Here is a 25,018-nt window from a genome sequence, read left to right on the forward strand (position 1 = left end):
GAAGTCCAGTGCAGGCAGAGGCAGGGTCACCTCAGGCTAGATTAGACAGTGTGGAAGGGGCAGAGTGGGAATCGAATCCTGACTTTCTGGAATAAGTGTGTGTCACTGAGCAGGGTTAGAGCAGACCACCTGCACTGCAGCCGAGCCCAGCTAGTGCCAATGCTCACAGGAAAAGGGACCACCCAGTGCGGGGAGCTGGAAACCTGGTCATATTTAGACACAAAACTCACACATTTTTACACAAACAAGCAACACAAAATAAAATCAGGAAGGATGTGGAAAATAGGATTGGTCAAAGTGTTTGGATTTGTGAACCGTTTCATTCCTCAGGACAGACCTGTGCCTTCTTCCATACCTATAGGATAAAAATCAATCACTTCAAGACCATGAGAAAATAACCAGTCGGTTATAACAGGACGAAAACTTCCAGGTGACAGTCTTGGCAAAGTGTTGTAAAAATGGAAGCCCTGGTAAACGGTGCAGTCACCTAGGGGGTGTCCTTGTTGTTTGGCAGTACTGGGGATTGAGCCCCTGTGTGTCTTTGGTAAATGCCCTGTCACTGAGCTACATCCCCTGCTGACACTAAAGATTTTTTTTTTAAATACAAAGCAAACAAAGATGCCCCTTTCATCTTTCGTTAAATAGAATATTAAACTGTAATTAGTGTTATTTCCAGGAATCTAATCCCAGTGGCAAATTAAGCAGTCCTGTTCCTTTCAACTAATTTCCAAATTCCTTAAACTTGGCAGGAAAAATTTTTGAGGAAAGAAGAAGGAGAAGGAAAAGGAGGAGGAGGAGGAGGAGAAGAGGGGGAGGAGGAGAAGAGGAGGAAGAGGAAGAAGAAGAGGAAGAGGAGGAGGAGGAAGAGGAAGAGGAGGAGGAAGAGGAAGGAAGAGGAAGAAGAAGAGGAAGAGGAGGAGGAAGAGGAAGAGGAGGAGGAAGAGGAAGAAGGAGGAAGAGGAGGAGGAGGAGGAGGAAGAGGAGGAGGAGGAGGAGGAGGAGGAGGAGGAGGAGGAGGAGGAGAAGAAGAAGAAGAAGAAGAAGAAGAAGAAGAAGAAGAAGAAGCAGAAGCCACAGCAGTACCGTAGAGCAGAATGAAGTGCCATCCACAGCCTTCCTGGCAGTTGAGGACAGGTGGTAGGGAAAGTTGTTGACTAAACTCATGGTGGGGAGGGAGGGGGAGACCAGAACGGACACATACACGCGCTGTGCTCTGTTTAGGATGACTTACTATATAGCAGCATTCAGACTAAGACAGTGTCAGCGTTCTCCTTCATCATCTGCCAGTTTCCAAAGGATGAAAACCAGGCCCCAGAGGGGTTAAGTAACCAAGCCCAAGGAAGCCAATGGCACACTACAGCCTGTCTCACTGTGCAAGATACTGTATCTCAAGCCTGACAAAATGGCTCATAATCTCTGAGTTTGAGGCCAGCCTGGTCTACATAGTAAGTTTCAGGCCAACCAGAGCTACACAGTGAAACTGTCTTGAAATAAAAACAGGGAGAAAAAAAATAAACTCTATCTCACAGATACCTGCATTTGGGTTTTTATTATGTTAAGGGGTCTTACAAATAAATTAGGAAAAGGGAAACACCTAGTAGGAAAGACAAAGCTCAAACATGAACAATCAATAAAATAAGCCACATGTATAATAAGTGCATTAAAATGTGTTAAGTGGGAGTAGCCAGAAAAGTGGGAACAACTTGACATATCAAAGTGACCTAGAGAGAAAACAGTAGCCACAATCCCTAATAATAGTAGAAATGTAAACCAGCTCAAGTGTTCTGTGCCTCACTTGGAAATCAGTGTCATGAGCTCTAAAATATGAATCCCTTTGAATTTTCATGCACAGGAATGTATTTCAAGGAAACGACAAAGAATTTACAAAAAAAGAAAAGAAAGGAAGGAAGGAAGGAAGGAAGGAAGGAAGAAAGAAAGAAAGAAAGAAAGAAAGAAAGAAAGAAAGAAAGAAAGAAAAAGTTCATGACATGCTACAGAGAAGTAAGGAGACTCCTTACTTTTTCTTTCCCATTAGCTTCAAAATTAGGCAATTCCTGGTAGATGCTGAAGGCACTGCCCACCCTGGGCACATGCAGGGCCTAACCTCTGGCACAAGCACAGGACACGATCCCCAACAGCCTTTAACTTTCAGAAAAGGAACCCTGTTTTAGCTTCTCCCGCACGTCCTCCCTCCCCCTCTTATCCACCTCCTAGTAGGTCCTTGGCAACCTCTCCGAGTCTCTGGAAAACAGTACTTTGCAAAGAGAGAGCCTGGGGACCCTAAGGTCCAGCAGAGAAAAGCTGGTCCCCAAGAATAAAGAGTCCAGCGCTGCAGAGACCAAGAGCAGAACGCACCTGGATGCCGGGCTGTCTCCCGGTTCCCTAACGCGGCCAGGAATCTCTGAAGGAGATGCTGGACCCTGCGGGGAGATGCCTTCCGGGTCCAGTCGGGAAGTCCTGCTGCCCTGGCCGCGCCGCGTCAGGTTTCCAGAAAACAAAAACCGAAAGTGATCTCAGCACACAGAGCAGAAAGCCCGGCAGCGCCCAGGGCGCCACTTCTGCCGCTGCCCCCGCCCCTCCGACGGGAGCCTGTCCGGCTCCCCAGCACGGTTAGTAGTTTGGGTTGCAGGGGCGCTGCTCGGAATCCAGATCCTTCTGGAGTGGAGTGACAGGCGGGGGAGGCTAAGGAGCAGCACTGGAGAACAAGAGAAGGGGTTTCCACTGTCTCTTCAACCCGTCTCTATTTCCCTAGTGGCTTCGTTTTAATCTTTTTGGAGGACTGAAATGTTCTCAAACTGGATTCTGGTGAAGGTTATACTGAATAAATTTGCTAGAATTCTCAAAATAACAACAACAACAACAACACTAACCAGAGCCGACATGTTTGAAATGCCTAGAATTTGTCCGGATAACTATGGGGAAAAAAATTGAAATAAAAGGCAAGCAAGTGAACCCCCACCCCACCGCCCACCCCACCCCACCGCCCACCCCACCCCGCCGCTGCCGCCACCGCGGCCACCACCACCAAATCACCTGCAGGTGAAGACTGGGAGGCAGGTGTTGCACAGCCCTTTAAAGATCCCTAATGAGCCTGAGAAGTCTTCAGTTGAGAGGTCTGTGTAACCCTGTCTAATATTTCCCAAATGTATTGACCCACAAAGAATCCCCTCCCAGGACACCCATGAGGACTCAGTGGCTTTAGATTTGAACCAAGGCTAGCCACACAGGAGAGAGCCCCTCTGCACTTTCTATGGAGGCACCACCATTCCAGCCAAGCAGTCAGAGCAGCAGGCTTGACCCAGACTGTCCCAGGGATGAGGACGAGAGAGGAGGGGAACAAGGCAAGTCCAAGTTAATACAGGGTGTACGCTCGAGCATGCTCGTGTGTCAGAAAAATACCCCACCCCAAGAACCCTTAAAGCAGGAGAAATGATTACATCAGACAGATGTAAATCAGGACAAAAGAGCTCATTCTATGCCAAACATACTCAAGAATACAGTAAAAATGGTAAAACCTCACCTGGTAATTCACACCAAGTGAGAGCCTATTAGGATTATATATTTTAGCACAGTTTTATAGATATGTAAAATGCATTCATCTAAAGTGATGATTTTGGTGAATTTCACCAAATATAATCATACCACAATGAAGACACGAGCCATCCCTCCCCACCAAATCTCCCTGTTCTTGACAAAAAGCCTCTCCTGGACTCCAGCCCTGGGTAACCACAGATTGGCTGCTACACGGCTAAGTCTCACCCATGTGAAAGCATCCTTTTTGGTGTGTGGTTCCGTTTGCTCTTCACTGTCCTCTTGGGACCTGTTACTGCAGGTCAGTAGTTTTCCTCTTTAGCGGAGGTCAGTCTTGGACTCTGCACAGGCCCTCGGCCCCGTCCACCTTGTCTTTGACGCCATGCTTTGCTTGTATTTCCAGTCTTATGTCTGTTGTCTGTTTGTTTGTTTTATTTGCATTTTTACTCCTGTTTCTTTACCTTTCCACTTCAAACTAGTTTTCTAATTTACAGAATGAGGGTTAGGTGTAAATGAAAAAGATATGCGGAATAAATGTATGCACCCATCCTCCAGAACTGTACTGTCCTTGATGGGCTATGAACCCCTTCCTCATCCTACAAGAAATCTCTTGTTCTCAACACCTCTGTGAAATTGCTGAAGCCCTTTGCTGCCTAGCTGTCAAGGGCACACTTGTTCAACCTGTTCTGCCTGGATTCTCTGCACTTGCCCTTGGTTGGAGGAGGCAGAGGAGAGTTTTTTTCTTGCTTCTGGCTACATTCAGAAGCTCCAAACACTTTATGAGGCCACCACACCTTCTGACTTTTCCTAGTCTGAGGCTCAAATATCAGGTCCAGCTCCCCTAGTTCTGGCTCACTAGGGTGCCAGGACAGCCACAGGTCTGAGAGACTGCAGACAACCCACTCTCCCTTGTCCTTCCAGGCACCCCAGGAAGGGCAAAGGAGCCACTTCCTCCCCATACTCTGCAGCCACCTCGCCCCAGACAGCTCTGAGCCCTTAGCTGGAACAGGCTCTTCCACCTTTCCTTGGAGTGAACCAGGGGTCCCAGGTTTCTGGGGACTTGGGCTGTCTTTGCTCCTCCCTCTGGGGCAGCGGCTGGTAGGAGGACAGTGGGGGTGGGAGATTCTGTGACTGGGAACAAACAGTGTGTGAGTGCAGCCACGTCACAGCTAAGCAATTTCACTTTCTTTTTCTTCCTCTTCAGAGGGCCCTGAAGAGTTCTCTCTGAACTTTCCAGAGGTTCAAAGGTGTTGCACTCTCCCTGAGCCAAGTTCAGGCACCCTCGAGGCTGTGTAGGGGATGGCAGGAGGGGACAATGGATCCAGCAGCAGGTAAGTCCTTTCCCCTCTCCTTGTCCCGTGTCTCTGCTGAGATTAATGTTTATATGTGCTACTAGGACCGCCCGGGCCGGGCCCACAGTCCACAGACATGTGAGACAACGAGATCACAGGAAATTAAGAACTGGGATAAGCAGTTTTCACTACATCTCAGCTCTCCTCACTTCCTTTCCTTGCTCCTGTCCCATAGCTGGGCTGACACTGTGGACTTCCTGGGAGCTCCTGCTGGAGTGGCTGGTTCATTGGGACTCTCACCTCTCATCTCTTCCTAATTATCATTCTAAAAGACAACTCTGAGCCTCAGCACTCAGAGGCAGAGGAAGGCGGATCTCTGTGAGTTCCAGGACAGCCAAGACTGTTTCACAGAGAAATGCTGTCTCGAAAAACAAACAAACAAACAACAGGCAACTCTGTCTAAAAATGATCATTTATAAAAAGTTCAAACCTGATTTTGACTGTTGCCAAGCTTTTCTCAGTCTGCAGCTGAGGACAGTTGAGCTCTGAGCCCACTTGTGTGGCTTAGTCAGTTCAGGAGTTAGAGCGCTCAAATGGAGGAAGTGAAAGGTGATGGGGACCAATGACTAAGGGAAGCAGGTGGGGAGTGGGTGTTGTTTTTAACCCTTTTTTTTTTTTTTAATCTGTGCTGGTTACATAGTTGATTAGAAATGGATCGAAATTATCTTACACACACACACACACACACACAGAGACACACACATACACACTGAGGGGGGACTGGAGAGATGGCCCCGTGGTTAAGGATTCATACTGCTTTAATAGTGGGCATGGGTTGGGTCCCCAGCACCCACCCTGGGGCTTCCAACGGCCTCTGGCTTCAACTCCAGGAGATCAGACGTCCCCTTATGTCCTCCATAGGCACTGCACTTACATGCAGGAAACACACCCGAGACAGACGCATATATACATAATTAGAAAGGAAAATAGAACAAATAAGACATAAGTGTATGGAGCTAATCATCCTCTAACAGAGACTTAGTCAATGCTACTTCTGGTCCTGCAGAAGTCCTGAGAAAGCATTGTTTCTCCAGTGAAATTTGGTCAAATCCACTAGTGATACCAACAGCTTGCTGTCTTTTTGGGGAGTGGGGTGGTATTAATTACTGGCTCCATTTCTCTAATACAAGCCTGTCAGGCGATCTGTCTCTCAGAGCATGAGTTTTGGTAGTTTCTGTTTTTTAAGACATTTGGTCATTTTTGTTGTTATTGTTGTTGTTATCAAATCTGCAGATATAGGGATAGCTGCTCTATTTAGTCTTTGCTGTCCTTTCATGTCCGAGGAATTTACAGCTTGTGTCTTTTTGTTTGTTTGTCTTTTCCTTGTTAGATTGACTGGAGATATAGTTTAAAAAAAAGATAAAGATAGTAACTTTATTGATCAAAGGAGTAGTTTTTGGTGTGATATATAATCATACCGCTTTGGTGTAAGTATAATGCTAACTTACTTTAATTTTATGGATTTCTACTTGAATTTTTATCGTATCTTTTGTTTTCACTGGGATGAAATTGCTTTCCTTATTTTTCCTAGTTCTTCAGAAGGTTTTCATATGGACCCCTCTCAGCTTCTGATCTACACATTTAGTGCTGTTCATTTCCCCTAGGCCTTTGTTGTGTCTCAGGGTTAGTTGTTTTGTTTTTAACTTCAGGGCTTTAGATGCAGGAGAAAGCGCCACATTTTTACCTGTCTACACCCACAGTTTTTTTTTTTTTTAATTGCGTTCATTTATTGTATGCGTGCAAGTGCCGCAGTGTGTATGTTGAGGTCAGAGGACAACGTGAGGAAGCTGGTTCTCTCCTTCCACCATGTCTGTCTTGGGGATCAAACTCGGGTCCTCCTTTAGACTCCATGCCGGGCCTTTATCTACTGAGCCATTTCACCAGCTCCAAAGTGGCTCTCTTTTATTTACAATATTAGTTGCTGTTTTCAAGTGTCTTCTGTTTTAATTGTCACATGCAGACCGTTCGCATTTGGACTGATTATGAATACAGGGCCACGGCTACCGTGTTTGTAAACACTTTGATTTTCCTTTTTTTGGCCTTCCTTTCTTTTTATGTCTTTTGGTTTTAGTCAACAAGCATTTTATGAATCTTTTTTTTTTACTTCCTTCATTACTTTTTTTTTTAACCTTGTTTTCTTTTCTTTTCTTTCTTTTTTTTTTTTTTTTGCAGTACTAGAGATTGATTCTGGGGATCTTCTTGGGAATGATTTTTGAAGAAACTTTTACATCTGTGTCTCTTGTTCTTGCTAAACAATGTGGGTCTCCCCCCCCCCCCGCCCCCACTGCTTATTATTTTGTGGCATTTGTAGGCACTCTTGGGTTTCTGATGAATTTGCTGCATGTCTCTAATTGGGTCGCAGCATCAAGTGTGAGACTGAACTGTTTAAATTATTTCTGTGAAATAATTCAGCTCTAACTCCAGTTTTCACTCAAGTTCATGTATGAGGAGCTGAGCTCAGATCTCTAGAACCCACTTAAAGCTGGATGCACTGGTGTGTGTGTGTGTGTTTAACTCTAGAGTTAGCGGAACGGACACAGTTGGATCCCTGGAGCTCACTGGCCAGCTAATCTGGCTGAATGAATGATATTCAGGTTCAGTGAGAGACATTGTCTCAAAAAAGAAGGTGAGAGTGACTGGTCCCCTCACACCAGGCACATGCACATGAGCACATCCACACATTCACACACACACACACACACACACACACACACACACACACACACACACACACAAGACCTCCTTAGGTTTAAGATAAAAATTATTGTATAGTTTTGTTATATTATTACATGTTAAATATAGGTTCTTTTTGAAACAATACTTCTCAAGATTTTTGGTATCAAATAACTTTGATACCTTTGTGTTTGTTTGTTGTATAGCTCTGACTAGCCTGGAATTCACTATGTAAACCAGGCTGGCCTTGAATTCATGATGATCTTTCTGCCTCTGCCTCCGAAGTGCTGGAATTAAAGATGTGCGTAATCACATACCCCCACCCCCTTTTCTTCCCTTAAAACTTATGGAGAACCTCCAAAGCTAGCTTTTTGGGTTAAATCTAATGAGATTTACCATTAATTATAAATTAACACTTCAGACATTTAGAATATTTGTTCTTAAAAGTAGTAGCAATGGATTTATCATTATCACAAGTAACATATTTTTATGGAAAGTATTTTCTAAAATGAAAATAAAGGCGAGGATGTAATCTTGCTTTACCTTCTTGCAAATGCTTTTACTCTCCTGCTCAGGCAGAGTCACCAGACTGCCCTGTTTACCTCCGTGTTCCATCTGCTGTGATGGCACAGCCCAGGGAGCCTCGGAGAATTCCACTGAACACTTTTGGGAGGAGGAGAGAGATAAGGGGCACATGGTATCTCAGTATTAGTCTGAGAATAGTTCATCCTCAGAGACATCTGAAAAAGCCCTGAGCAATGTCAGGGTTCCTCAGGCTATACCCTGAGAGTCTCCATTCTCAATTATTTAGCATTTAGGTGGCATTTTAAATGCTTAAAAAAAAAAAAAAAAGCTGTACCCTCAGTGACAGCACCAGCTGATGTGCCGGTATGCAGCACGTCTCACAAGGCCCCACCTCCAGATGAAGAGCCACAAGCAATTAATGGCTGCTGAGAAATGGAGAATCAGTCAATATTCTCCAGGGACAACTGGATAACAGAGTTAGGTTATCCAGTCCCTAATGCTCAGCCCTACACACATATGCATAGGAACAACACTAAATGAACTCAGCAGATTCTATCTATCTGTCTGTCTATCTATCTATCTATCTATCTATCTATCTATCTATCTATATATCTATATATCTATCTATATATCTGTCATGTCTATCTATCTGTCTGTCTGTCATATCCATCTATCTGTCATATCTATCTATCTATCTGTCTGTCCTATCTATCTATCTATCTATCTATCTGTCATCTCTCTATCTCTATCTCTATCTCTGTATTTGTATAAATATACACGTAATAATAATTAAAGAAGGTATTGGGGGGGCGTGGGGAAGGAAAGCATGGGGGGACTTGAGAGGAAAAGAGAGGAGTAGAAATGAGGTAAATACAGTATTCATGTATGAAATTTTCAAAAAAATTATAAAATTTTAAAGTAAGCAAAAGGCAAAAAGAAAGATGTGCCCTATTTTAATTTTTTTAGTTTTATTTTTAATTAATTATTTAGGTTAGCATACAAAATAACGGTCTCATCGTGGCATCTTCACACATATGTATCCCATTTTTACTCGCCCCTCCCCCACTAGCAGGAGCTGTCTCTCTCCTACCCTGTGGGTTTCTGAACTCAGGTCATTATACTCGAGGACACTCACTGTTACCCTCTGACCCTTCTCACCAGCCATCCTGCCATTTATTTTGTGGTAGAAATTTGCTGGTATTGATCTTTTTTTTCCCCATTATTTGAGACAGAGTCTTTTTATATAGCCCAGGCCAGCCTTGAAATCACTAGGTAAGTGCCTCGGTGGGTAAAGGAGCTTCCCAGGCAGGCCAGGCAACCTAAGTTTGATGCCCAGAACTCAGGAAAGAGTGAAAAGAGAGAACCAACTTCCACAATGTTGTCCTCTGCCAGCTACATGTGCTAATACTATAACAGTACTAATACTAAGTAAAATTAAAGAGAAAGTAAATCGCTGTGTAGGCCATGATGGTCCTCCTGCTTCAGGTGCCAGGGTACCATGACTACAGGCACTCAGACTACGTCCAGCCCTCTTGCTTCTGTCATTGTACTGTACATCATAATTTGTTTCCGTTTGTCCACCAGAATGGAGTCGACAACATGAACAAACAACTCCCATGTCTCACTGGGCTTCTGGGCCTTCCTTCCCTAGAGGATCCTCTCCCTGGACTCTGTCTCTGGCAGCCTTCCTTCCCTAGAGGATCCTCTCCCTGGACTCTGTCTCTGGCAGGGAGCAGCTGCCACCGGAGATGTCAGGCATGGTAGCAGAGGACAGCACGGTTAATAAGTGCTGGTTCTGAGCGGCTAGAGAGCCCCCATCACTGCAAGGAGGTGGGGAACAAGGAGTAGAGAAGAAAGCATGTGGAGCAATGGAAGATAAGCCACAGAGCGTGTGTGCAGGCAGAATGTTTTCTCAGTCCTGGATCAACTACTTATCAGTTTTTTTCACACATGAACGGGAAGCAGAGGGTGTGCGGTTGCTTTTGTTTACTATTATTGTTTTGACATTTCCTTTGACCCAGCAGTCTAGAGGTTGTCTTCCAGGTTTATTTCTGTTGCTGCGATAACATACCCTGACATAAAGCATCTTGGGGGAGAAGAACTTATTAGCTCCTGGGTCTGGGTGACAGTCCATCATTGTAGGGAAGTCTAGGCAGGAACTTGAAGCAGCTGGTCATATCCACAGTCAAGAGCAGAGGGACATGAATGCAAGTATGCCTGTCAGTGCTCAACTTGTTCCCTACACTTAATGCTTCCCAGGATCCCCTATCTAGGAATTGGTGCTGCCCACAGTGGGCTGGATCTTCCCTTATCAATTAGCATAATGAAGACAACCCTGGATAGACATACCCATAGACCACCTTAGTCTAGACAATCCTTTATTAAGGCTCATACAATCCTGGATGATTTTAGAATGTGTCAGGTTGACAATTAAAACTGATCATCATGTTGGGCCTGGTGGAGTATGATTTGAATCCCAGCACTCAGGCAGGTGAATCTCTAAGGCTAGCTAGCCTGGTCTACATAGCAAGTTCCAGGCAAGTCCGATTACAGGTGATACCCTATCTCAAACAAACAAAACCCAAAGTGTCACAAATTGCATCACTATTTTAGATGTTTAAAGTTTCAATTTTTACTTCAAATTTTTTCTTTTAGTGGACCATCCTTCATACCAGAAATTATCCAGCCATTGGTACCCTCTTGTAAACCAGTTTCTACTTCTCCCTGGAATCTATCCCTTAGGGCAACCACAGAAGACCAGAGCAAAGAGGAGATGGCCAACTATGAGCGCATGTTCAAGCACTTCCATGAAAATAAGGTAGAAATCGCATGCGCCATCACAAAGCCGTTTCCTTTCCTCATGAGCCTCCGAGACCGCGGCTTCATCTCTGAGCAGAAGTTTCAGGTAAGTGAGGAGAACGAACTCAGCCCTGACAGTAAGCCTGCCCCGCTGTGTTATGCTGAACCTCTGGGTGCAGTCAACGGCTGAAGGGCCTCCAGGGAGGAGGGACCTTCACTTCTTGGAAGACAAAAATGAGAGGAGAAGCGGACATTACAGGAAACATTCATATCCATCTCTGCTGTAAGCGGGGCTGAGGTACATGGTGACAGCAGAGGGTATAGGAAGTGGGAATGCACTAAAGGGCGGAGCACCTCAGGTTTCCTTGTGCAATGTGACTAAAGAAACTAGAACGCGAGTGGACACATCCAAGCAGTGCTTCCTTACAAAGCCTACTTATTCCAAATCCCGGAGCCTGCGAGTTTCCAAAGTCACAGGCAATTGGGTTGTGTGAGAATAGAACCGGAAATCATGCTCACTTCTGTCTGTCCAAATTGTTCCTGTTCTTCAGGCACCACTGAGGCCCTAGAATGTAGTAAAGGACGGTGATGGGGTCCCCTGGGGATAAGGAAGACAAGTCCTCTCTCCTTTGTGCGTTGTCTTTGCCCTGCGGCCAGGATGCTCACTTTGTTGCCTTGAGCCCTGCAGACCAGGTCAGTCTCCAGGGAGTTACTGTCTGGTCCCCAGACAGCCTCTCATGGCCTGTTAGGGCAACAGTGGAGCATCTTGGCCTGGCTCTTACAGACACACCATCATTCTTCAGAACTACTCTTTCCTGTCAACTGTGTGTCAACATCAGAGTTGCTCTGGATAAACAAGGGTCCGTTATTACAGGGAGGACATGTAAAATGTCACCTGATGTATGTAAAACTCAGACACTTCACAGGAAATCAAATGGTGTTTGAACCAGTCTAAGCCTCTTATAGTCCATAAATCCATTGTGACATAATTCTTCATTCAATATTTTTAAGGATTCTCAAGAAAGGTGTCAAAACCTGGTCCCGGTGGGCAGAGTGGTGTATGACATCCTTAGTGACCTACAGAACAAGTTTAGCCTGTCGCTTCTGGAAGTGATATTCAGCAAAATGCATCTGAAGGCCTACCCAGACTTAAAGGAGACTATGAGGCACTTCCTAGATGGTAACTATAGCTCTCACCTGCTTCATGGAATTCAAGACAATTTCATTCACTCATTCACTCTCTCATTCATTTTTTTTCATTGACAGTTGACGTATAGTTTACTGAGGGACTATGGCATGCCAAGCACAGGGGGAATGTAGGAAACACACGTGGCCCATGTAGTCAGGAGCTTACACATAGGCCAAGTAACAGAGTTTCTTGCTGTAAAACAAACTATGAATGGTGAGTTTCATTAGAAAGGAGTGGTTTCTCTGATAATTGCAGACATATCCAACAATAAAAATATGTTCCTTGTATCAGAAAATGTATCATTTGGTAGAGTCCTACATCAACTTCCTTCTTTGAAGAATAGAGAAATCACAAGGAAAGCCCAGCTTGGGCCCAGGCACCAGAGAGGGCAGCGCATGTCAACTTAGAGTGTGAAAAGAGGGTGGACTTTTAGAACCACAGGGCTGGCGTGTTGCATGAATGTGAAGTCATCAGGTGGGCAGAGAGCAGCCTCTGTAGCTCCCGCTGGTCCCCGGTGGCCTCACCTTTCCAGCTCCCTTTCCTCTAAAGGACTTTCCTTTCCAGAAGGTGCATCCGCATCACACTGACTGTGAAGGATGTTTCTATGTTTTTTGGGTTTCTTTTCCTTTTCCCCTCATGATCCCTGGGTCAGGTCTCTCCGTCTGTATCACTTGGTCACCTTGAAATGCAGCTCTGAAGGTCTGGAGTTGGTGTTTCACTCCTCACTTGCCACCTGGGGGTCACTGGCAGCCACTTCCTATGTTCGCTTTCAGAAAGCAGGTTTTCATTTCACCCTGCCCATCCTGCCTAGGGGAGCACTGCTTCCTCTTCAGGACAGTACTTCTCTATAACCAGAATGTCTTCCCTGACTCAATTCAAGCAAGTCTCTCTATTTCTCTATTTTTCTCTCTCTCCCTACATTCCTCCCTTTTTCTTCTTTCCTGCATCATTGAAAGATGTTGGCTTTTCCCCCCTCCCTCCTTCTCTTCACTCCTCCCTCCTTCCCTCCCTCCATCCTGTCTCTCTAAAACTGTCTTTCTCCTCCAGAACCCTCTGCTCTTCTGTCATTTTCTGCCTTTGCTCTAATCTGAAATTGGCTTTCACTGTCCTCTGACAATTTTGAAGAGATACAAACCATGATTGCGACCTCCTGACTCCCTGTCTGTCTCTAACTTTACAGGATACCGGTAGGGCTAGCAGGTTGCACAGAAACCAGAGTCCATTGTGCACCTGGATGTGTAACTGTGAGATGTAGCTCGACTCACAATTGAGATTCCTGATTGATTTTTCCCCTTTCTCACTGGTTCATGTCTACTTCTATTACCTACTTTGCAAGGAAACAGCAACCCAGCCGAGGTTCAGCACCCACTCAAGCCTTGAGCAGGCTGGTTATAGCTTGCCAGAATCTTGTTTTTACATTGAGTGGTTATTAAAGGTGTTTCTGCAGTTCAATTCATTTATTTCCACAAGCTTACAAGTTAAGAGGGACAAATTTTGCTTCATTCCATTTTATATGTAAAGTAGATGCATAGATGTATGTAACTTTGTCAGACCAAAGTCAAGCAGGAGCAAAGGATAGCATCCCTCAGGACACACTGGGGTGATGTTGTGTGAGACTTGCAGAAGTTCTGGGTGGCCAGGATCACTGAACAGAGTTCTCATGGGAGAACTTAGGGACCTGAGGAGTGTACCAAACCTGATACAAAGGAAAAACACACAGAGAATTGGAGCCTGTCACACGGAGATAAGCACTCTAGAGCCAAAGGAAGTTCAGAGATGCAGTAGGATGTGCTAAAGAGCATTGAGTCAACAAGGAAGAAAAGGACTGAGGCATGTGCAATGCTTTGAATTGTAGAGGAACAGCATTGGGGACCAAAAGATGAGAAGAAAGTAATAGGGGTGAGCAGAGAGAAAAGAGACAGAGCAAGGCTCTGGGTGGGTGGGTGTGAGTGTCTCAGATGAAGTGAAGTGCTGAGCGCCAGAACTCAGAAAGAGTGCTTGGAGGTTTCTGTCTCATCACGTCTGATTGGTCATTATCATGTTTCTCTTCAGTTTCCAACAGCCACAGAACTCCTCAGAGGATGAATGGAAGAGATGTTGAAGAGAGGCCCAGACTGCCCGGACTTGTTAGGGAAGGTGATTATGTTTTTAGATTACAAATTATCTCACTGATACTGTTTTCTTGTCTTTACCCTTCTCTCCTCACCATTCCCAAGAGGTATACACACACACACACACACACACACACACACACACACACACACACTCCTCCATACACACACCCCTCCACGCACACACGCTTTTGTTCAGCTTGTGGTCGCTGTCCCCAGTGGGAGACAAAAAGGGAAGAAGGGTGAGTTCTTAATAGATGTGCTCCTGGGTAATTAAAGAGTACAAAGTCATAAAAATGAAGATTAGCAGCACGGTTAGGAGATTCCTAAGCAGACTTGAGTTTATCGAAATCAATCTGGTTTTATATATAGTCATGTGTCACTTAACAATGGTGATGAATTTCTGAGAAATGTGCCATAAGGTGAGTTCTTTATTGCGTTGACACTGTAGATCCCAACGATCAAGTCACTGGTCATATCAGCCTATGTGATGTCTGTCTTATAATGTGGTCCGTTCTGGACTAAAATATTATCATGTGTCACATGAATGCAGTCTCAGGATGGAGTTGGATAAGAAAGGGGAAAATTTAAACATACTCGCTAGAGATCATATAGGAACAATGAAATGGGGCATTAGGAGAAATGTAATGGAAGTGGATATAAAAATAAATAGATGAGCCGGGCGGTGGTGGCGCACGCCTTTAATCCCAGCACTCGGGAGGCAGAGGCAGGCGGATCTTTGTGAGTTCGAGGCCAGCCTGGTCTCCAAAGCGAGTTCCAGGAAAGGCGCAAAGCTACACAGAGAAACCCTGTCTCGAAAAGAAAAAAAAAAAAATAGATGATTGGAGAAGAGGTAAAACCTTGTATATAGAGAAAAAGACAGAAATGGGAAGATATGGCAACAATTAACAAGAGAAAGTCAAATCAATAAGCTCCGTAAATAGATGCACGATATAGATGTAGAGACAGCAATGTGGGAAGGTGGTGTTGGAGACGGGGCCAGGCGAGCTGATCTAAGAGGTTGGCAAATCTTGGAGGTGCAAACATGCTCGCTCTTAGGCAGCGACTTGATACTCTGTCAGAGTCCAACCTATTCACATCAGGTATGTATTCAGGCCATTACCAACTGTCGTTCATTTTTTTTTCTCTCTTCAATGACCCAGGAACCTTCTTTCCAAATGGTTGCAGGAGGAATATCAGAAGTACAGAAGGTGATACAGATTTCAATGACCTATTCTCTAAGTAGCTTTATTTCCGTCGTCACAGAGAAGACCCTCCATTACTTTTACTCCCTTTCTTGTTCACCAATCCATCATCCAAGAATCCACTCACTCATGTACAACCATCTAGCTATTCATCTACTGCCAGTCTATGCATCTATCCATTCATTCATCCATTCACTCACCCACATACCAATACAGTCATCCACCTGACAATAGATCTACCCATCTATCCACCTATCTATCCATTTATCCATCCTTTCAATCATCCATTCTTTTCTTCTCTCCCACCCCTCCTCACAGATGGCCAAATGTTCAATTTTTGAATTTTTTTCAGGAGACACAAGCAGTATAGAAATCTAAATTCAGGCTGGTTGAGATTTTCTTGAGTACAGACAATACACCAAGAGAGGGAAGTTGAGAACCCTAGATGGAGCTATTAAAACTGGAGCTCTGAGTGATTGCCAGTTTTACCTAAATAGATATGGAATCCTAATATCACCCTTTGGGGTACACTGCTGAGGGGGACTGATCACCTTAACCTACTCTTCCCTTAGTTAAGCTAGTATGCACATGAGAGTACAATTGAAATTGAGAAAACTCTGGGGAAGACTTTTGAAGAGGACTTAGCAAGGGAATCTCCTCCTTTGTCCACAGTGAACAAAGCCTTTTGATAACATAAAAGGACGATGAAACAATGTACAGGAATGGCAGAAATGGAATGTTTAGATTAAAATTTGAGTTGCAAAAATCAGAAACAGCAATATAACTAAAGAGAACAGACTGGGCTAGCAAAATGAGAGCAGTGAGGGGAAAGAGCTAATCTCAATCATGAAACAAGGTGCAGAGTTTAAAATGTGGAGAAAATTCTGTAAAGGGGAGATGCTACTAGATAGTATATGAGAGTCATCAGCCCTACACACAGAGAAAAGATAAAGAAGAATGAATTAAAAATCAAGCTTGTTGCCAAGCTTGATGATCTGAGTTCAATCCTCGGGACTCACATGAAAGAAGGAGAGAGCTGATTCCTATAAGTTGTCTTTGTGACCTCCATGTATGTGTCATGGTATGTGAGACACTCTCCCATCCCCAAATAAACACAATAATAACAACAACAATAGTAATAACAATAAAATTGTTGAGAAAAAAACTGAGAGCAAAAAAATTGTCTTCAGAGAAGAGAGAAAACAGATTGAGACATTGAAGGGACTGAGTTACTAGCCAAAACTAACTTCTGGCCTAAAGTGAATGCATTGGCTGTGAGTTTTCAGATTGTGATGTCCCCAACTTTTAAAGTGGTATTGGAAAACATACCAGGGCAATCAGTTTCTCCCAGGCATTCTTATCTGCTCCGTCTGTAAGTTAATGATCCCCAAACTCAAAGCCCCAGACGTGCCTGTCGGCTTCCTCATCTGCAGGCCTGAATATCTTCATATAGCTCTCTCAGAGACTCCTTTATCCAGATGTTTTTCAAGACCTTCAGTGTGAGACACTTGCAAAGTTGCACATGATATCTGTAATGACAGTGGGCCTGCCTCCTCTGCTGGTGTCTCTGTTTCAGCGTGGGACACTATTTCTCCATCCTCAAGCAGGGTTGTTAATGACAATGTAAACCAGTCTTCCAGTCTTCCCCTGAGCCCTGTCCATTTTTTTCTTTCCCAACAGAAAAATCAAATCAAATCTTTCTCTTATTTTAATCTATATGTATGAGTGTTTTGCCCTCATCTAACATCTATCTATCTATCTATCTATCTATCTATCTATCTATCTATCTATCTATCTATCTATACCACATACTTGATTGTTGTCCAAAGAGGTCAGAAGGTGTCAAATCCCTTGGATCTGAAATGGCAGATAGTTGTGAGCTTCCATGTAGTACTGGGAATCGAACCTGAGTCCTCTGGAAGAGCAACAGGCACTCTTAACCACTGAGCCATCTTTCCAGTGCCCCCCAACACACCTCAGATCTTTTGTTTTTACCTTAGGACTACAGAAACGGCTCTTAGTCTCAGATGCCTTTTCTCATTCAGTCTTGTTCCATCAAACTCATTTTCTCCAATACAAGAAGACATTCAGACATGCACTTGGCATCCCTTACTCTTCTCTTTAGTTCAACAACTTCCTGTTGTCATAAGGATTGAGTTCATTTTCCTCCCTAAAGTTTCCAATGCCCTATCTGCCTCTCTTGCTCTTCAAGAGAATAGTTTGTATAAAACTTTCGTAGTTACTTTGATTTCCTGGTTCATCTGGGATCCTTTGCCTTTTGTGGGAAAGAGTGAGAAATACTTGTGACTCCTGTTTGGAATAACCTGATTCTTATGGGTAGAATATGTGGATTCTTTATTCATGTTGAAGCAGTAATTATTGGGGAAAGACAGTGCCTTGCTCTTCCCACTATTTGTGTTACATGGCCCATGTTGTCATTTTATTGCCTTGTACTCCTTATTTTCTTATATTCCCCAAACTTCCTGGTTCTGCCTGAGCAAACTGAGGTCCCTCTGTATGGTTTGTTGTATCCTCGTTTCTCTTCAGCATCCTGTAGTCCTGGAAATTCCCAAATGAATGATGAGCAGGGAGAGGAGGTGCCTAGCCTCCCACAATGCAACGGAGGAGGTGAGTGAGCCTTCATTCGCCAGTCAGCTAGTGAATCTGTGAGAGAGAAAGTGCTCCCCTGAGCCTGTTCTTTACAGTCTCAGAGAGAAGAAATCATAGAGGCAGCAACAAGGGTCAGAAACAAAGGGGAATGAGATGTTCAGAGAGGGAACAGATAGGTGGCCAATCTTCTGCCTCTGGCGACAGAGAAGGAGTCATGTCAGCTTCCACTTCAGAGTCCCCAAACAGAGACATTCATTCTAGGAGACACCAAGCCAGCTAGCCCTTCCTGGTTGTTTCAGATGATTTTCCTGCTGTGATTTCCCTTGGCCATCTGAGTCTGCTGAGTCTCATTCTTTTCTACAGAAGGAAGTAGTTCTTGTGAACAAATGTTTGATGGACAAGAGCCCCAGGATGACTTACCCCCATCACCACTGAGACCTGAAGCAGGTGAGCAAGGCTCCTTGTGGCTGTAGCACTGAGATCATGGCTTTGGTATTGGTTGTTGCCATGGGTCTGTCAGCTCCCCAGATCTACTGACATTCTCAGACAGGAGTCACCCTCCATCTTGAAGGGAGCAGGAGGCTCTGGAGCCTTCTTCACGCTTCCAGTCTCTGATTTCCTGTTTTGCTGCCAGCCTGAAAAAGCTTTCCTGCTTGTAAAGGGTTCACTTGGTTAGACCAGGCCTACCCTGAGGCCTGCTCTCTCTTAAGGCCAGCTCTGCCACATGACCTAAGCTAAGCACAGGAGTAACATCTCATCATGTTCATAGTTTACACAATTATGGAAGAAGCTCTTAGAGAACCATCTTAGAATTCTTCTTACCACCAGAGAGCTCAAAGCATCCCATAGAAAATTAATATCTGGATAACTCACTGATCTTCTCAAGCAACATTACAGGGGCCAACAAACAAAAGTAGACCATGAATGGACTAAGACGTGAACGAGCCTTTAGGAGAGATAGAGAGACTACCGTGATTAAGCAAGGCACTTTGGGAAGGGATGAGGGCCTGCATCACACCTAGTCAGGGGCTGAGGACTCAGACCAATTGTACAGAGACATGCACAGGCGAACCTTTCAGGACCTCTGAAAGACGTCTGTGTTCACTTAACCTGGAGTTCCTTTGTGGAAAGATCTCAACCTCAAGGTTGAGGGGTTTTGTAAAAGAAAGCAATGTTTCCCAGAGAATGGTCTGGACTGACAGTTACTGGTGGGGACATGGGAACACTGGAGACTCCCTCTCTTGTTTTATAGAGCTACTTGACACACATGTGAAGTCCCCCCATTGTGAGGTGGAATCATTAGTGAAACCGTGCCATTTATAAGGGGCAAGAGGTAGAGTCATTATGAGAGTACAAGAGGGAAGTGCAAGTTCTGTCGTGGTGGATTGTGGCTTTGAGAAAATAACCCCATGATTAATGGAAAGAGGATGCTGGGTTATAGCGGTAAACTGTGTGTTGTCATGTGTGGAATACTGATGTTCTTGAGAGAAATGGAGGCTAAAAAGAAACATGTGATTGATAACATGACAGTAGTTGACTCAAAATTGCATACACAGTGAGAAAAATGACTTATTTCCCAGATACCATGTGTCTTTGTGAATGTCCCAAGACAGAGTAGGACCAAGAATCTTTGCACAGTTTGGCTACCCCCTGGTGGATCCTTTATTAGCTTTTGAGAGCAACTTGGCTTGAGGACTTGTTAGACCTTTTTCTCCATCTATCTTATTGGAGGGAGGGGTCATTATCTTCCAATATTCAGAAAGAATGGGAGAACCAGGAACAGACACAAGAAAAAAGACATTTTAAAAGTTGATGAAGCAAGAATAAACACAGAGAGAGTATTTTGCTAAATGCTGTACCTACAAATCAAGTTGTAATTTCTTTACATCGAATTGCATATGTATCTTTAATTAACATAACTCAGAAAAAAGAACACAATGAAACAAGTTGCTGTTGAGACTGAGTCACTTGGCAGTGGTTCAGGAACACTATCTGAGTTGTGTACAAGAAGTCTAGAATTCACACCCACAGGGCACTCCCAGCAGGTCTTCAGATGATCTTGGTGGGTACACTGTACTTAGAAGGTAGAGATCATCACTCCCATGTCTGAAGCTGAAAGCTTGCTAAGTGAAGACCATGGTGGGACTGGGAGACACTGTGTGCAAAGCATGTGGCCACAGCTCATTTCACCCGGAGCTTTGAGAAGCAGGTAGTTCAGGGGCAAAGCAGAAGTGCTTAGCACGGGCAGCTATGGGATCATCACCCAAGCGTTTGGAGGATGGCTGCTGCTGATTGGCTAAATTTCAAATTTGTGTTGCTGCCTCTGATTGGCTAGATTTCAGAAGCATGGTTAATGATTAGGTAGCATTGGCTAATTTGGGGTGGGTTTGAAACTGGTAAAACTAGCAAAAGTTATCCTTTACTATTTTCAAAGAACAGTTTTATTCTTCATCATAGAAGATAAGAACTTTAAAATTTTACTTATAGCTACATGTAGCAAATTAAAAATGGAAAAATGGAAAATAAAGTACATGGTGGAAAGAGAATAGCTCCATTGGATCCTGGGTGTGATTGCTAGAGCAGGTTTTGCTTGTTTCTTAGTTGTTATTGTTTTTTGTTTGTTTCCCTAGAAAATATCTCCTCTTTCGTTTCTTCCTTCAGAATCTAGCTTTCTGTGTAGTCAGACAACAGTGGGGATCTTAGTTGTCTGTCTCAGGATCCTCGGACAGCAATTTTTTGGTTAGGATTACTATCCAGAGCACTAGATCACCAAGTGAATAAAGAAAGAGGTCAGGAGAGCTTGCTTCTCACCTGATGTCCCATGAGAGACATGGTGACCATGCCCTAAAATCATCACACAGATGCAGTTCTGACAAGGGGAGCGAGACAGGGGAGGAAAAAATAGAAAAGAGGAACTGAAGGTCAGACAAAGGGAGAATGTAAAAATATTTCAGAAGAATAAGAATAGGGGGTAGATTAATAAAGATATAAAAAGATCATTTGTCAGGTGCTTAAGGTCACAATAGAAGTCCACAGTTCAAGGCTAGCTTGGGCTAGAGTGAGTTCAAAGTCATCCAGGAAAATTAGTTAGCACCATGTCAAAAAAAGGAAGCAAAAAGGACATGTGAGGGTGTAGTCCAGTGGTAGACTGTTTGCCTAGAACAAGTGAGGACAAGTTTGATTCCCAGTATTGCTAAATTAAATAACGAACCAACACCCACAATGTTGGCCCAGGAGCAGAGCAATCCACAAGTGGAAATGAGGCCTGTTCCTGTGTCATGTGTTCCCCAGCATACATTCAAGAAGGCCCAGAAGCAAGGATGGGAAGCAGCCGAGCAGGTAACTAATAGATAAGCCTGCACAGGGTCATGGGTTAGGCATGGCTCAGTGAGTACCACAGGCTCCAGCTTGTGGTCCAGTCCATCCCTGAATCCAGTTCTCTGCATTTGCCTGTTGGGAGCTGGAGAGAAGCAAGAAACCTTTACAGAGTCACATTTAAAAGGATAGAGTCAGTTGATCACATGTGGATGAAGTACAAGAAATGTACTCTTAAAACTGGCACTTATCTTGACTGCTCCCTTGATGTGCTGAATTGTACCCATTCTTCCCTGCCACCTAAGACAGCAGGTGGATCACCTGCAGCTGGATGACACTGCTTTGTCAGGGCCCTAGGCAGGACACTGTCAAGTGTGATCCTACTGCTGGTGAGGAGGAAAGAGTTCAGGCCAACTATTCTCAACCCAGTATGTATTTCCAACCAGATTCCTCAAGTATGTCCAATAATTAATTAGAGCTTGCCCAGAAAATTTCCTACAAAATTCTTATTTTATCTGTGCAAAAATATGTTAAGATTTAAAATGTCCCATTGGGGGTGGGGGGCCAAAATGACCAGAGCCCTCCCTGGATTCCTAGTTCTCAGTTCAGTAGCCTTGGGTTCTTTAGAAAGAGGGAAGGAATGACAGTGGGAACATTGATGTAAGCAGGGCCTTTGCAGTATGATTGGTCCCAAGATTTGTAACTTCTCTTCATTATTTCTTCCCTCATTGCCATTCATTGTTTTCTAGATACTGTGGAGACTGGAAACAACACTACTGCAGGAAAATCCAAGAGGAAGAGAAGTAAGGAAACAAATGAGAGTTTATTTATGTGCTTTTGGTGTTTCTGATAAGTTACTTACTGCTAGAAATATTATTGTGATTGTGTGTGACAATGGGGTAGACTGCGGTGACCTCCCCGAGTTCCTCCTTGCCCTTGGAACCTGTTATCAGTGAACACCAGAGAGACCCTGTCCCAGACAAAGTGCAAGGCAAGAATTGACACGTGGTGTTGCCTTCTGATCTTCACACGCATGCGCTGGCACATGCATGGCTGCACTCATACACACACATGAACATGCACATACACATCCTATATACCAACACACACAGATTAATAAATATTAATGATCCATTACTGTCATCATTAGACTGACTTTCTATTCCCTTAGAGCTATGGTCACATGAATTTGGATAATTCAAGAGAAAACAAAACTATAACAAAAAGATCCTACTGGGCTTCCTTAAAGTTCCCCCACCCCCACCCTGGCCCTTCCTGTGCTGGATTAAACATGTGATGGGTTTCGTGCTTTAACTTTAGAGAACAGAGATTTTTTTTTTTTGGGACAGAGTTTCTCTGTGTAACAGTCCTAGCTGTCCTAGAACTCACAGAGATCCCCCTGCCTCTGCCTCCTGAGTGCTGGGATTAAAGGCATGTGCTACCACCATCCAGAGTGATTTTTTTTAATAGTGTATTTATTTTTATTGTATGTGCATTGGTGTTTTGCCTGCATTTTATGTCTGTGTGAGAGTTTCAGATCTTGGAGTTACAAGCAGTTGTTAGCTGCCATGTGGGTGCTGAGAACTGAACCTGCGTCCTTTTGGAAGAGTACTCAGTGCTTTTAACCACTGAGCCATCTCTTCAGCTCCAAGAATGGAGATTTAAAAAAAAAAAGATTCTCTACATGGAAGTTAAGAGCATTCTTCAACTTCCAGGGTAGCATGGTCTCTGGCTTGAATTTGCACAGTAGATACATGCCCTAACACTTATCATCCAATCAGTCTAAGGCATGAGCAGGAATTAGCTTTCCATTCTTCAAAGGTATTCAAAGGAAGGTGCTTTTCAATAGCCTCCCAAGGCTATAGCCCAAGACGCAGGAACAACTGAAATTTAGCTCTGCCACCAACCTCCACATGACTACACTAGTTGTTAAGAATTTTGCCTCATTTCTAGGATCAGAAGTTTGAAAACAGTATCTGAATATGGCTGGCATATGAGGCATAGAGATTTACATTTTATGTCTCTAAATGATTAATTTTATTCTTTTTATTTTGAAGGAAAAAAGAAAGGCCACAACTGGTCAAGAGTAAAATGGAGAAGGCCACAGACTGTACGACCACCAAGTAAGCAAGCAGAGGGGCAGAGTTATAGCTGTTGAGTTTAGTAGGATGTGGCCTGTGAGTTTCTGAGCCATGACAGTGTGTGTGTGTAAGTGAGCTGTGAGATGTGTGTGTGTGTGTGTGTGTGTGTGTGTGTTGTATTCACACTTGTGCATATGGGTACACATACTTGTACCCACATGTATAGGCCTGAGCAGGATGCTGAATATGCTGCTCTCTCACCCTCTACTTTATTCCCTTGAGAAATGTCAGTCAGCAAACCTCAGCGAGCTTCTTGTCTCCAGTCCCTTAACAGTAGCATTAGAGGTGCACACATACGTATTTTTACATGGATGTTGGTATCTGAACTCAGGTCCTCATGAGTATACACTAATTGCTCTTAACCACTGAGCAACCTCCACCCTCCCACAAAAGTTTTATAGCTACTATAAGACATGGGTTAAGATGCTGTAACAAGGGTCCCGATACTACAATGTCTTTTACAAGTGGTTTGTTTCTTGTACATGTGGTGGTCCAGAGGTGCTGTCATCCTCAGTACAAAATTTTTATTGGTTTGGAAAAATGTTGCAAAGGATGAATGAGGCAAACAGGCTGCATATGTATATGTACAAATGTGTGTATGTGCATGTGATAAGAAGATACATATTTGTGAACATATGTACCTATGAAACCATTCATTTTTATTTATAAATTCAGGCTTTTTAATATAACTATTTATTTATCTAGAGAAGAAGATATACTTTGAGATAGAAAAATAATTGACAGTCCATTTTCACAAATGTTCATTGAAGGGCAGGTGAGATGCCTTAGTGTTTAGTGTTGGCTATACAAGTCTAAGGACCTGAGTTTGGATCACTAGCACCCACATAAAAACACCGGGCATGATGTACACATCTGTAATCTCTCACTGATGGGTCCCTCGGGTTTGCTCACCAGCAAGCCTAGACACTGGCCACTTCAGTGAGTTCTGGTTAATGTCAGACCTCATCATCAGTGGAGAGCTACTGAGGAAGACGCTTGACTTTGATCTCTGGCCTTCACACCACACACATACAGGCACATCCACAGATGCATCCAAAAATGCATGCATTAGTTATATTTGGCTATTGGGATAGAAGTGATGTCCATATTTTTATTTGTGTTTTTAAAATATTGAACATGCTCAGCTTTGTCATTAGAAGTATTCTTTTGAGAGAGAGAGAGAGAGAGAGAGAGAGAGAGAGAGAGAGAGAGAGGAGAGAAGAGGGGTGAGAGCAATCAATCTTACAAGATTTTGAAAAAAGTTAATCACAAACATATCTACATGGTGACATAATCTTATTCCTAAAACTTGTATATGTTTACAAATAGCCCCCTGCCATCTGATTTTAGTAATGGTCTAAGGGATTCCTTCTTCCCAGACAAAAGCTAAGTGTCTTTTTCTAAATGATTATCAATTTTGCATCATATCTATGAAGCAGGCTTTGGAATCCCACTCAATATGAATTTCACCAAACTAGGAATCTTACACTCTTGACAATGACCCAGCTGTGCTGTTGACTGATATGTACATTTTTGTTTGGAAAAGTAGAAAAAGTGGTTGCATCCA

The 25,018-nt window shown here is 43.7% G+C and overlaps 1 protein-coding gene across 1 annotated transcript in view; it reads left to right on the forward strand.

Annotated features, from left to right (window-relative positions):
- The first annotated feature begins 4,703 nt into the window (after positions 1-4,703).
- Positions 4,704-25,018, forward strand: part of LOC131923250 (nuclear body protein SP140-like protein) — a 60,337-nt gene continuing 40,022 nt past the window's right edge. The window contains exons 1-8 of the mRNA XM_059278214.1: positions 4,704-4,862; positions 10,824-10,986; positions 11,892-12,060; positions 17,933-18,013; positions 18,359-18,442; positions 21,230-21,334; positions 22,060-22,113; positions 23,368-23,433. Of these exons, the coding sequence (XP_059134197.1) occupies positions 4,831-4,862; positions 10,824-10,986; positions 11,892-12,060; positions 17,933-18,013; positions 18,359-18,442; positions 21,230-21,334; positions 22,060-22,113; positions 23,368-23,433 (754 nt within the window). The 5' untranslated portion in view covers positions 4,704-4,830. The remainder of the gene's footprint in view (positions 4,863-10,823; positions 10,987-11,891; positions 12,061-17,932; positions 18,014-18,358; positions 18,443-21,229; positions 21,335-22,059; positions 22,114-23,367; positions 23,434-25,018) is intronic.

This window comes from Peromyscus eremicus, chromosome 13 (genome assembly GCF_949786415.1).
Source record: "Peromyscus eremicus chromosome 13, PerEre_H2_v1, whole genome shotgun sequence".
In the NCBI taxonomy this organism is placed as follows: Eukaryota; Metazoa; Chordata; class Mammalia; order Rodentia; family Cricetidae; genus Peromyscus; species Peromyscus eremicus.